Raw genomic sequence first — 14198 nt, forward strand, 5'->3', positions numbered from 1 at the left:
GGTGGGCCGTATCCATTCGGCGACTACTTTTTTTTCTTCAAGAGGAGATTCAACAGAAAAGTGCCGTATCCATTCGGCGGAAATCGATTCGGCGACTACTCCTTTCTTTTCCTTCAGTTAAGTGTCGTATCCATTCGGCGGGGTTTGTTCTGCGGGCCGTATCCGTTCGGCGTATGTGTTTCCGTCTGGCAGTAATCACCAACTGCTCTGGTTGGTAATTCTCTCCTCGTCCAGTTTAGTTCACCAGCTGTAAAGACTTTATGGGAGGAAAAACCCGATCCAAGATGTTGGAAAGGGAATTAGAAACTCGAATCTCTACTACCAAAGAGGCTGATATTACAATCCAGAACAGGTTAATCTTACCCGATCTGGATATGAAATATAACGGGATTAATGGGCAAAAATGGGTTACTCTCGCTCAAAGATCCCTCAAAGCTGCATATTTGGGCAAACATCTAACGGAGGATGCCCCTTCAGAAGATGACCGAAAATTATATATTTGGGAGTCGGAAGAAGCATTGATTGTAAACTAGATGATACGAAATATAGAAGAAGAACAAAGAGACGACTACCTTCTTATAGACTGTGTTCGGGATCTGTGGGAAGAGATCAATAAATCCTGTGCAGAAACCCACAGCGACTTCCGTGTCTTCGACCTCCGGGAGCAAGAAAGGACACTGAAGCAAGGCAGTATGTCCATATCCTCATATTCAGCAAAGCTCAAGGCTATCTGGAGGGAACTGGATCTCCTCTGGCCCACTGGAGATAAAAATTCACCATCCTACCTCCGAGAAGTAAAGTTCAGAACGCTTACCTTTCTGATGGGTTTAAATTCAGAATATGAAAATTTACGGAGTCAACTGCTACATCGCGAACGATTTCCGACACTAGCAGAAGCTATCTCCGAACTGCAAGGAGCAGAACGTCGAAGAAAATTAATATGTAAGGATGAAGAGTCTACTACTCCTGCTTCTGTAGCTCACCTGGCTAAAAGGGGTGAGCCTCGGAATAATTCAAGTCCTGCAGCGCCTCCTCCACCAACTCCTAAAGCAAATCCAAAAGAAGGTAATCCCCCAGAACCACTCGTTTGTGGCTACTGCAGGAAGGCCACTTGAAAAAAGACTGCAGGAAATTGGCCTGGAAGGAGGAGCAGATCCGGAAAGGTCTCTGGGTGCCCAGAGACCAGAAAAAGGCCTATGTTGCAAGTGAAGGAGGAGATCCCTCCACCAAGAAGAGCAATGATGGGGGCGAAATTCAAAAGCTCATTCAATCTGAGATGAATAAAATTTTGCAGAAGATAAGCTCCACATCATTGGCCAGATCAGGTAAGCACTTTGCCTTCACTACCTACAATAATATTAGCCCCATAGCATCGTCTTGTATTTTGGATTCAGGGGCGACAGATCACATGTCACCCCAAAAATCCCTCTTTAAATCATATGAATTAGTTTCCAGTGATCATAAGGTTTTCACCGCTAATGGTGGGATTTTAAAAGTATAAGGAAGAGGGACCATTTTTATCAAAGGAGTACTACTAAAGAATGTTTTACACGTACCTGAATTAAAAGCAAATTTACTTTCTCTAACACAGTTGGTTGTTGATACTGGATGGAGATTTATCCTCGATTCCGATTCCTGTTTTTTGTGCATAAAGGACACCTGGAAGAAGATTTCATCTGTTAAATGGGAAAGGGGACTTCTCCTACTAGACGGCCTGAAGGAGGATGATAGCCAAAAGGTGGTCTACAACACTCAGAGTGAAGAGCGGGTCATCCTCCTCCATCTGAGACTAGGACATCCTTCATTTTCTCTTTTGAAACATGTATACCCCAACCTGTTTAAAAGAATTATTGTTGACAATCTGAGTTGAGTCTTGTCAATTTGCTAAACACAAAAGAGCCAGTTTCCTGCCTCAAATCATCGATCTTCCGCTGCATTTGAATGTGTTCATTGTGATGTATGGGGGCCTTGTTCCACCACTGGCCTCTTCCAGCACAGGTGGTTTATCTTGTTTGTGGATGATTTCACTAGATATACGTGGGTATATCTCCTGAAATCCAAATCTGAGGTCCCATCAATCATTACACTCTTTTGCGAAATGATTAATACTCAGTTTAGCAAAAAGGTCAATGTGCTGAGGACTGATAATGCTAAAGAATATTTTTCTGGAGAAGTCAAAACGTATCTAGGAGATAAGGGAATTGTGCATCAGTCCTCGTGTGTGAACACCCCTCAGCAGAATGGTCTCGCTGAGAGGAAAATTGGCCATATCATGTCTACGGCAAGAGCCCTTCTATTTCAAGGAAACTGTCCCAAACAATACTGGAATGAAGCCATTGCCACGGCCACACACCTTATAAATCGCACCGCATCCAGAACCTTAAATTTTTCTGCCCCAATTGATCTTATGTCTTCTGAATTTCCTCATTTATGTCTAAGGACTAATCTGCCAGCCAAGATATTTGGTTGTATTGTATATGTACATGCTCACAATGCAGGAAAGTTGGATCCCAGGGCTCTCAAGTGTCTATTCCTGGGTTATTCGTCTACTCAAAAGGGTTACCGATGTTATCAGCCCAGCTCAAGACGACTCTACATTACAGCAGACGCTTCCTTCGAGGAGGCAAGGATGTTTTATGCTTCAGAGAGCAGGTCGGATGGAAACCTTCACTCCGTGGTGCAGGAACTTGGCGACAGTGGGCCTCAGGAAATCTCCGTGCCATCCAACATTGGTCAACAGCCTGCTGCAGATCCAATTTTCAGCCCGATTCAGGAGGAGGAACAGCCTGATGTCTCAGAGAGTATTCCAAGTAATGATGAAACAGTTTGTGAAGATATTCCTAGCAACAACAACTGGTCTATTGCCGTTAGCAAGGGTGTTCGGGCATGCACACAGACAAAGCGGTATCCAATTGGCAATTATGTTTCATATACTCAGATTTCTCCTGAGTATCTGTTAGATCACGCAGTACTAACTTATGGGCCAGAGGCCATGTATATGTAATAGAATAACCCTAGGGGATAATGGAAAACCTAACTGAGAGCAGCTGACTAAGAGGGCCCAATAGAGGCCCAATAAGAGCCCACTAAGGGCCCATTAAGGGTCCAATAGTGGGGAGCCCATTAGGGCTAAATATTAGGTCCAATAAGGACCTAATATTTACTGGGCCTGATGAACATCAGGCCCAGTCTCCAACGGTCAGGAAACTGACCGTTGGACATCCAGCTGCGAAAAGCAGCTGGATGTAACCTTTCCAACGGACATATTTTTTCAAAAATATGACCGTTGGAAAGGCTATTCTCTCTCTTGTTTAAAGTATATAAAAGGGGGCACTGGTGAAGTAAATAGATGATCCATTTTTTCTGCCCAATCTTCTGTGCATCTTTCTCTCTATCTCTCTCCTCTCCCATCCTCTCTCCCATCACTTACAGTATCATAGAATAATTCAAGCACTAATGACCGTGTCGGTTCCAAAATCAGTCGACGAAGCCATGTCTTCCACTGAATGGAAGAAAGCTATGGATGAGGAAATGGAAGCACTTGAGAGAAATGGTACGTGGGAAATGGGACCTCTCCCAGCTGAAAAAAAGTTGGTCGGCAGCAGATGGGTTTTTATTATTAAATATCATTCCGATGGCTCAATTGCAAGATATAAGGCTCGCCTAGTTGCACGCGGATATACACAGTCATATGGTATTGATTATAACGAAACTTTTGCCCCTGTTGCCAAGTTGAATACAATTCGAGTCTTAATTGCTTTGGCAGCGGTATTGGATTGGAAGCTGTATCAATACGATGTCAAGAATGCTTTCCTATATGGAGAATTGGAAGAGGAGGTGTATATGTCACCACCTCCTAGGTATTCTTTAAGTAAAAATTTGGGCAATGTATGTCACCTCAAGAAGTCCTTATATGGTTTCAAGCAGTCCCCCCGGGCCTGGTTTGGAAAATTTTCCAAAACCATGCTTTCTGCCGGATTCTTTCAGAGTGAAGGAGACCACACTTTATTCATCAAGCATAGTTCCCAAGGGAAAATAGCCATTCTTATTGTATACGTCGACGATATTATAATTGTGGGCAATGATGTGGACGCAATTCTGCGTCTTGAGGCACATCTTACCAGCTCATTTGATATTAAAGCACTTGGCCTCCTTACGTACTTCTTGGGAATCGAGGTGGCATATTGTCACAGCACAAGTATATCCTTGATCTATTGAGGGAAACAGGTAAATTGGACTGTCGTCCAGATGCTACTCCTGTCAACATCAACGTCAAGCTGAAAGCTGAACAGCGTGACAAAGATGCCCCGGTGAACAAGACGTCTTTTCAGAGACTTATTGGAAGATTGTTATATCTCAACCATACTCGACGGGATATCGCATTTGCTGTTAACTCACCGAGTCAGTTTATGAGTGACCCCCAGGAGTCACATCAAGGAGCAGCAGATCGCATTCTCGCTTATCTTAAAGGCTCTATTGGGCAAGGCCTACTGTTTCGGAAGGGAGGAGAACCTAGTGTAGTCCTCTACACCGACTCTGATTATGCGGGTTCGTTTGAGGACAGTCGGTCCACCACGGGCTATTGCAGTTTTATTGGAGTTAACCTTGTTACCTGGCGAAGTAAAAAACAGAAAGAAGTATCCCTCTCCAGTGCTGAAGCTGAACTTCGTGCCTTGAAGAAGGGTGTTTGCGAAGGCATGTGGCTCAAAGATATTTTACAAGACTTACATCTCTTTCCTGGTACGGGGATCAATCTTTATTCAGACAGTAAATCGGCTATTGCCATGGCCAAGAACCCTGTCCAACATGAACGGACCAAGCATGCACGAGTGGCACATCACTACATTAAGCAAAGCATCGATGATGGGTTTATTGTTCCCCACTACATCCCCACTTTGGAGCAAGTTGCTGGCGTCTTCACCAAGGGCCTCCCTGGCCCACACTTCCAAGCATTGGTGTCCAAGTTGGGCATGTTCATCGTCTATACCCAACTCGAGGGGGGGTATTAGTCCAACAGGCCCATTAGGCCCATCAAGAGATGACCGTTGGACTCCAACGGTCATCTTCTCTTGTTTACAAGGCTATAAAGCCAATATAACTTGCATTGTAATGTGTGACTTTTTATGAAAACATATTTGTCTATTTTTTCCACGATCACTCTTCCTCAAAAAAATCTCCTTTCACCCTTCCGAGATAACATTGATACAACCCCTCGTCAGTGGCGGGCCCAAATATTACATGAGCAGTGTTCCAATCCGCATCCCCAAGGCCCTAAAACATGGGGCACCCCCATCTTGGTGTAATCCAAAGCTCTCCACCATGTGTGCTTTTAAGTTATAGTCCGTACAGGTCTAGCAATATGGATAGATTCTTGGTCCCCTCCTCTAAACCCTACATGAAAGGTGGTATCATCCTCATATTGTAGTAGAGGGATACCTGTTTGGAAGTTAGCCGACAGAAATCACTTCGGCAGCAACCCCCGTTGTGCTCATGGGATGGGCATCTGCTGCCAAGATGAAGAGGAACAGTGCTACTGGGTAACCTTATCTGAGCCCTTGTTGTGGCTGAATTCGTCAACCTTCAGGACACCCATTCACCAGCACCAAAAAAGAAAAGGATGAAATACATCCCTAAGTCCACTCACCCATTATGTTGGAAAGTCTCAGTGCCGCAAAGATGCCCTTAGGAAATCCCGTCAAGGTATTCGTAAGCTTTTGCGAAATCCACCTTCCACATACACCCCTTGACCTTCATTCTTTCATACACTATCAAGATTTCTGTAGCTACAACTGTGCCATCAACCAGTTGTCCTCCTGAAATAAAGACACATTGGAAAGGTCCTACCAGGTGGCCAATCACTTCCCTGAGCCGGTTGGTCAAGACCTTGGCTATGATAAGATGCATAGAATTGGACAGCGCAATAGACCAAAAATCCTGCATTGCTGTGGTTGCTTGACATTTCAGGAGCAAAACCAGATAAGCACAATTTATACTCTCAAATCCCAAATTGGCCATTATCTCTGTCTTGACCATCTTTGGGCCAGACCAATGAAACTGGTAGTTTTAGATATTAAACAAAAGATGTACATTTTTAAGAAAAGAAGTTTTGTGAACTATAAAATGATTCCCAATAGAGCCACACATCGTTCATACCCACAAAAAGTTAGACAAGACCTTTCCAACAGCTAATGTTTGCCGCAAAAATCTTGCAGCACAATAGTTCTCACACAAAATAACGAAGATTAAAAATGAATATATAACCCTTTAGAATAAGACTTCCACGAAAATGTTCATGAACAGGCATAGAGATGGCATTCTTGCAACAGATGATTAAATGTGGGTTTTAAGCACCCTGTCGTCTGCTGTTTGAAACGAATGACAATAAATATTACACTGTAGTATTGCAGAAGATTGCATTGTCATTTGACATACCTCACTCATTGTGATTCCATGATGAGCAGCTCTTTTTTCCAGGAAAGGCCAGTCAAAAAAGTCCCCGTTGTATGTGACATATATGCCAGGTTTTACAACTTGCATATGAGAGAACCATTCTTTGATGAGCTCATGCTGAAAAAAGATAAAGCACAGATGAGGCAAGAACATACTAATCTAGAACATAATATTCAAACTGACGTACTGACCTCATTTTTAACGTTTGTCACTTTAAAATAACCTTCAAACTCTGGTTTTGGAGTGTACTCTAGATCTTCAATGTTCTCGCCAACACACTGACAGGGAGATTAAAAAAACTGCTAAACATAAGGACGCAAGCATCCAGATACCACAGAAACCCTTCACACCAACATATCAAAACTAAAAACCTGAAGATTACATTGACGAAAAACTAAATAAATGGCAGAATCCTTTAACGGATTTATCTGAGCATAATATCTATCCGCTACAATCAGATTTAAGACATCTAGAACAAGGTATCTGTTAGATCATCAAGGCCCATTTAGGGCAGATTGGACTGACTTATGGGCCAAAGGCCGTGTACATGTAATAGAATAACCCTAGGGAAATGAATAAAAAGCCTAACTAAAATCAATCTAAATAAGGGCCCGTTAAGGGCCCATTTAGAGCCCACTAAGGGCCCATTAAGGGTCCAATAGTGAGGAGCCCATTAGGGCCATATATTAGGTCCATTAAGGACCTAATATATACTGGGCCTGATTTACATCAGGCGCAGACTCCAACGGCTAGAAAAACTAGCCGTTGGACATCCAGCTGCAAAAAAGCAGCTGGATGTGACAGGTCCCAACGGTCATATTTTTCAAAAATATGACCATTGGAGGGACTGCTTTTCTCTCTCTCTCTCCTCAGTGCATATTTGTATAAAAGGGCAAAGGATTAGTAATGGAAATCCCAACCTTTTTTTGCCCTATTTTCTGGTGTTCCTCTCTGTCCATCCTCCTCTTCATCTCATCATTTCCTCATCTCTCAAGAATTACAGTATCCAAGTCCTTAAAAAATTTAGCAGTGTATACGAACCAAAGAACAAAGTAACTGCGTTATAAACTACAGGTTAAGCGGCTCAATCATTCAAGTCTCTTTTTTCGGTAAATGAACCTGGCAACCATTGATTCCTCTGAAACATTCGTCATAAAATAAGAAAATGCAAACTCCATTTGTCTTAATTATGATGCTCCACCTTCATTTTCTCCCACCAAGAAAGTTTAGTCTTTGTACACAACGAATATCTTTTGAGAGTGAGAATCCGGAAGAATGCACCAGGAGATTTATCGAGAGAGAGAATAATCGTAGGAAAAATAGACAAAATATATTCACACGAAAAGAGTTGAAATTACAACAAGGGCAATCGAGACTTTATAGTCTTGTAAACAAGAGAAGATGACCGTTGGAGTCCAACGGTCATTTCTTAATGGGCCCTTTGGAGATGGGCCGGACTAACACCCCCCCTCGAGTTGGGTATAGACGATGAACATGCCCAACTTGGACACCAATGCTTGGAAGTGTGGGCCAGGGAGGCCCTTGGTGAAGACGCCAGCAACTTGCTCCAAAGTGGGGATGTAGTGGGGAACAATAAACCCATCATCGATGCTTTGCTTAATGTAGTGATGTGCCACTCGTGCATGCTTGGTCCGTTCATGTTGGACAGGGTTCTTGGCCATGGCAATAGCCGATTTACTGTCTGAATAAAGATTGATCCCCGTACCAGGAAAGAGATGTAAGTCTTGTAAAATATCTTTGAGCCACATGCCTTCGCAAACACCCTTCTTCAAGGCACGAAGTTCAGCTTCAGCACTGGAGAGGGATACTTCTTTCTGTTTTTTACTTCGCCAGGTAACAAGGTTAACTCCAATAAAACTGCAATAGCCCGTGGTGGACCGACTGTCCTCAAACGAACCCGCATAATCAGAGTCGGTGTAGAGGACTACACTAGGTTCTCCTCCCTTCCGAAACAGTAGGCCTTGCCCAATAGAGCCTTTAAGATAAGCGAGAATGCGATCTGCTGCTCCTTGATGTGACTCCTGGGGGTCACTCATAAACTGACTCGGTGAGTTAACAGCAAATGCGATATCCCGTCGAGTATGGTTGAGATATAACAATCTTCCAATAAGTCTCTGAAAAGACGTCTTGTTCACCGGGGCATCTTTGTCACGCTGTTCAGCCTTTAGCTTGACATTGATGTCAACCGGAGTAGCTGCTGGACGACAGTCCAATTTACCTGTTTACCTCAATAGATCGAGAATATACTTGTGCTGTGACAATATGATTCCAGTTTTAGAATACGCCACCTCAATGCCCAAGAAGTAGGTAAGAAGACCAAGTGCTTTAATATCAAAGGAGCTGGTAAGATGTTCTTCAAGACTCTGAATTGCGTCCACATCATTCCCCGTGATTATAATATCATCAACGTATACAATAGGAATCTCGATTTTCCCTTGGGGACTAGGCTTGATGAATAACGTGTGGTCTCCTTCACTCTGAAAAAACCCGGCAGACAGCATGGTTTGAGAAAATTTTCCAAACCAGGCGCGAGGGGACTGCTTGAGACCATATAAGGACTTCTTGAGGTGACATACATCGCCTGAATTGCGACTCAAAGAATAGCCTGGAGGTGGTGACATGTACACCTCTTCCAATTCCCCGTGTAAAAAAGCATTTTTGACATCATATTGGAACAACTTCCAATCAAATAATGCTGCCAAAGCGATTAAGACTCAAATTGTATTCAACTTTGCCACCGGAGCAAAAGTCTCATTATAATCAATACCATACGACTGACTGTATCCTTATGCAACTAAGCGAGCCATATATCTTGCAATTGAGCCATCAGAATGGTATTTAATAGAAAAAACCCATCGACTGCCAACCACCTTTTTTCCAGCAGGTAGAGGACCCATGTCCCACGTACGATTTTTTTTAAGTGCTCCCATTTCCTCATCCATAGCTTTCTTCCATTCAATAGACGACATGGATTCTTCAACTGATTTTGGAACCGACACGGTCAATAAGGCTTGAATTATTCTATTATACTCCGGAGAAATCTGGGTATATGACACATAATTTCCAACTGGATACCGCTTTGTTTGTGCGCATGCTCGGACACCCTTGCTAACGGCAATAGACCAGCCGTGGTTGCTAGGAGTATCTTCACACACTGTTGCATCGTTACTTGGAATATGCTCTGAGATATCAGGTTGCTTTTCCTCCGAAATTGGGCGGAGAATCGGATCTGCAGCAGGTGGTTGACCAATGTGGGGTGGTGCAGAGATTGCCGGATGTTCATTGTCGCTCACCGGCACCTCAGAGTCGAGGTTTCCATCTGACCTGCTTGCTGAGTCATAAAACATCTTTCCCTCGTCAAAGGAAGCGTCTGCTGTAGTGTAGATGCGTCTTGAGCTGGGATGATAACATCTGTAACCTTTTTGAGTAGATGAATACCCCAGGAATAAACACTTGAGGGCCCTGGGATCTAACTTTCCTGCATGGTGAGCGTGTACATATACAATACAACCAAATATCTTGGCTGGCAAATTAGTCTTTAAACATAAATGTGGGAATTCTGAAGACATAAGATCAATAGGAGCAGAGAAATTTAAAGTTTTGGACGCAGTGCGGTTTATAAGGTGTGTGGCTGCGGCGACGGCTTCACTCCAATATTGTTTGGGGCAGTTTCCTTGGAAGAGAAGGGCTCTGATTGTGGACATAATGTGACCAATTTTCCTCTCCGCAAGGCCATTCTGCTGAGGAGTGTTGACACAAGAAGATTGATGCACAATTCCCTTATCACCTAGATATGTCCTTAGTATCTTGACCTTTCTGTTGAACTGTGTGTTAATCATTTCGCAAAAAAGGGTAATGATTGATGGAACTTCAGCTTTTGATTTCAGTAGATATACCCAGGTATATCTAGTAAAATCATCTACGAATACGATGGACCACCGGTGATGAAAGAGGCCTGTGGTGGAACACGGTCCCCATACATCACTATGAACACATTCAAATGCAGCGGAAGATCGATGATTTGAAAGAGGAAAACTAGTTCTTTTGTGTATAGCAAATTGACAAGACTCACAAAGCAGATTGTCGACACAAATTCCCTTAAACAAGTTGGGATATACATGTTTCAAAAGATAGAATGAGGGGTGCCCTAGTCTTCGATGAAGAAGGATGACCCGCTCTTCACTTTGGGTGTTGTAAGCCATTTTTTGATGATTATCCTCCTCCAATCCGTCTAGTAGGAGGAGTCCTCCTTCCCGTCTAACAGATGAAATCTTCTTCCCGGTGTCCTTTATGCACAAGAAACAGGAATCGGCATCGAGGATAAATTTCAAATCAGTATCAACAACCAACTGTGTTAGAGAAAGTAAATGTGCTTTCAATTCAGGTACGTGTAAAACATCCTTTAGTTGCATTCCCTTAATAAAAACGGTCCCTCTTCCTTCTACTTTTAAAACCCCACCATTAGCAGTAAAAACTTTATGATCACTAGAAACCAGTTCATATGATTTAAACAGGGATTTTTGGGGTGACATGTGATCTGTCGCCCCTGAATCCAAAATACAAGATGATGCCATGGAACTAGTATGATTGTGGGTAGTAAACGCAAGATGCTTACCTGATCTGGCCAATGATGTGGAGCTAATCTTCTGCAGGATTTTATTCATTTCGGATTGAATGATTTTTTGAATTTCGCCCCTGTCATTACTCTTCTTGGTGGAGGGGTCTCCCCCTTCACTTGCGACATAGGCCTTTTTCTGGTCTCGGGGCACCCAAAGACCTTTCCGGATCTGCTCCTCCCTCCAAGCCAATTTTCTGCAGTCTTTCTTCACGTGGCCTTCCTTCCTGCAGTAGCTGCAAACGAGTTGGTCTGGAGGATTACCTTCTTTTGAATTTGCTTTAGGAGCCTGTGTAGTAGATGCTGTAGAGCTTGAATGATTCTGTGGTTCACCCTTTTTAGCTAGGTGAGCTACCGAGGGCAGAGTGGTAGACTCTTCATCCTTGCATATCAATTTTCTTCGTCGCTCTGCCCCTTGTAGTTCGGAGATAGCTTCTGCCAGTGTCGGAAATCGTTCCCGATGTAGTAGTTGACTCCGTAAATTTTCATATTCTGGATTTAAACCCATCAGAAAGGTAAGCGTTCTGAATTTTACTTCTCGGAGATAGGATGGTGAATTTTTATCTCCCGTGGGCCATAGGAGATCCAGCTCCCTCCAGATAGCTTTGAGCTTTGCCGAATATGAAGATATAGACATACTGCCTTGCTTCAGTGTTCTCTCTTGTTCCCGGAGATCGAAGACACGAAAGTCACTATGGGTTTCTGCACAAGATTTATTAATCTCCTCCCATAAATCTCGAACACAGTCCACAAGTAGGTAATCGTCTCTTTGTTCTTCTTCCATGTTTCGTATCATCCAGTTGACAATCAACGCTTCTTCTGACTCCCAGATATATAATTTTGGATCATCCTCTGAAGGGGCATCTTCTGTCAGATGTTTGCCCAAATATGCAGCTTTAAGGGATCGTTGAGCGAGAGTAACCCATTTTTGCCCATTAACTCCGTTGTATTTCATATCCAGATCGGGTAAGATCAACCTGTTCTGGATTGTAGTATCAGCCTCTTTAGAGGTTGATGTTTCAAATTCCTTTTCCAACATTTTCGATCGGGATTTACCACCCATAGAGCTTTTATAACTGATAAAGGAGATGGGAAGAAGATTACCAACCTGAGCTGTCGGTGATTATGCGCCAAATAACTATCTCGCCGAATCGAGTCTTGCCGAATGAATATGGCCCCAACCTGTTCTTTCCTTTTGAAGAAAAACAGTTCACCGAATGAATACGGCTCAATGAGTAATCCCTTCTTGAAGAAAAAACAGTTCGCCCAATGAATAATCTCATCGAGGGGGGGCGAATCAGCAACGGCTCGTGGCCAGAGAATCGCCGGGAAAAAACCGCCGACAACGGCCGCAAGTCCAAAAATCGAGCTATTTCCGCCGACGACTTTTCGACCGGAATCGTCGTGGAAGACGAATGTCGAAACCCGACGATGTAAACAAGAGTCGACGGAGGAGACTTTCCGCCGTAGTGCCGGCAAAAATCGGGGTATTTTCCGCCGCAGTGCCGTTCTCGCCCGAGGGTGGTTTTGCCGTTTCAAAAAGACTTCGCTGGAGGAGACTTTCTGCAGGGAAGTGTTTCTTTCGCCGAATGCCCAAAATGCCGTTCTTGCTCTGATACCATGAGAATCCGGAAGAATGCACCAGGAGATTTATCGAGAGAGAGAATAATTGTAGGAAAAATAGACAAAATATATTCACACGAAAAGAGTTGAAATTACAACAAGGGCGATCGAGACTTTATAGTCTTGTAAACAAGAGAAGATGACCGTAGGAGCCCAACGGTCATTTCTTAATGGGCCCTTTGGAGATGGGCCGGACTAACAGAGAGCAAAGCCTAGCTTTATTTTTCAAACTAAAAGAGTAAAAACCACAGTTGAATAAATTAAACGAATTTTCTTCACGATAAATAAGAAATATACAGATAATCACCTCCCGATTGATAATCAAGAAGCCCCGTCCGTCAATCATGTACGAAATCATCATAACTTGGTCATATTCAGCCTCTGGAAACTTAAGCGGAAGCTTTGTTGTCTCAATATCAAATGCACAAACATGAACTTCAGCGCGTTGGAGAAGATCAGTTCTCTTTTCCATTACGACATCAGTGCCAGAAACACAAACGTCATACCACTGTCCACATCTCACATCTGATGAACACAAAACAGAACAATATAGAAAAAGTGTTAAGGAGAACTATATTATCACTATTTTAAAAAAGGAAGCACTCACCGTTGTCTATGGCAAATCGAACATGGTACGGAACATCATATTCTCGGAGATCAACAATGCAGTCTATAAAGTCTTGAGGCCTTTCCGTCCTGAATAATGTATGCATGAGTCAGTAAGCATCAAAACGTCACACTGAAGAAAAATCGAGTGATGAAAATCACAATCAGGAAACTATCAGCCAAATATAATTTAAAGATACTTTTTTTCTTAAAACATTTTTTTCTTAACAGACTTCAAAAAATTCCACACGAAAGCAACAGCCGACTTGGGCCACGGCTATATTTTTAAGTTATCGGTGAAGAACTAGGGCTATATTCATAGCCAAAACTAATGTTCTTTATCTGAAATGCCCATCATAGTCACCCAGGCGACAAGCTAATAGACTTATGGTAAAGTGGAAAGCTAACAGAAAATGGCAGCATTGACAATTTCCGAGTACCTTTTACCACTAAATATCGATTCATAAGCTTCTGCGGCGTCAGCCTTTACCCGATTCCTTTCAACAATATGCATCAGATCACTCTTCACACGCATCAGCTGCTGAACGGTATCAAACTGAATCTTCAAGTAAGTCTTCTGCAAACCAGCAAGATGATTTCTCTGCCACATACATCATTGAATTGTGGTCAAGGGTAAGAAACATTGGCAGATAATTAAAGCTAAATACATGGGTAACATAGAAGTACTTAGACAATATCTCACAAATCATGATTTTTCAGCGAATAAAATGAGAAACAAATTATTCGAGCAATCTCAAGATGCCAATGCAGTGGAGAGACAAATTATCATAATTATGCAGTCAGTTTTGAAAGGATTCCAAATCGACTTGATGAATCAATCGGCAATTCTGACTAAAATTTCAGTCAACAGAATCTCCACAAA

The 14198-nt window shown here is 42.8% G+C and overlaps 2 protein-coding genes across 3 annotated transcripts in view; both read right to left on the reverse strand.

The window, feature by feature from the left end:
• The window catches only part of LOC144705701 (DNA polymerase epsilon catalytic subunit A-like), a 36726-nt gene that overhangs the window by 19535 nt on the left and 2993 nt on the right, over positions 1 to 14198 (reverse strand). For both annotated transcript variants that reach the window (XM_078578471.1, XM_078578472.1), the window contains exons 5-9: positions 13756 to 13916; positions 13317 to 13405; positions 13017 to 13234; positions 6642 to 6728; positions 6433 to 6567 (exon numbers count right to left, since the gene is read on the reverse strand). In XM_078578471.1, the coding sequence (XP_078434597.1) occupies positions 6433 to 6567; positions 6642 to 6728; positions 13017 to 13234; positions 13317 to 13405; positions 13756 to 13916 (690 nt within the window). The remainder of the gene's footprint in view (positions 1 to 6432; positions 6568 to 6641; positions 6729 to 13016; positions 13235 to 13316; positions 13406 to 13755; positions 13917 to 14198) is intronic.
• On the reverse strand, positions 10602 to 12459 carry LOC144705702 (uncharacterized). Its single transcript, XM_078578473.1, has 2 exons — positions 11087 to 12459; positions 10602 to 10757 (listed from the first exon to the last, which is right to left on the reverse strand). The coding sequence occupies exons 1-2, from the start codon at positions 12147 to 12149 to the stop codon at positions 10729 to 10731; spliced, it is 1092 nt and encodes a 363-aa protein (XP_078434599.1). The 5' UTR covers positions 12150 to 12459; the 3' UTR covers positions 10602 to 10728.

The sequence above is a fragment of the Wolffia australiana genome, chromosome 7 (assembly GCF_029677425.1).
Source record: "Wolffia australiana isolate 7733 chromosome 7, ASM2967742v1".
NCBI lineage: Eukaryota > Viridiplantae > Streptophyta > Magnoliopsida > Alismatales > Araceae > Wolffia > Wolffia australiana.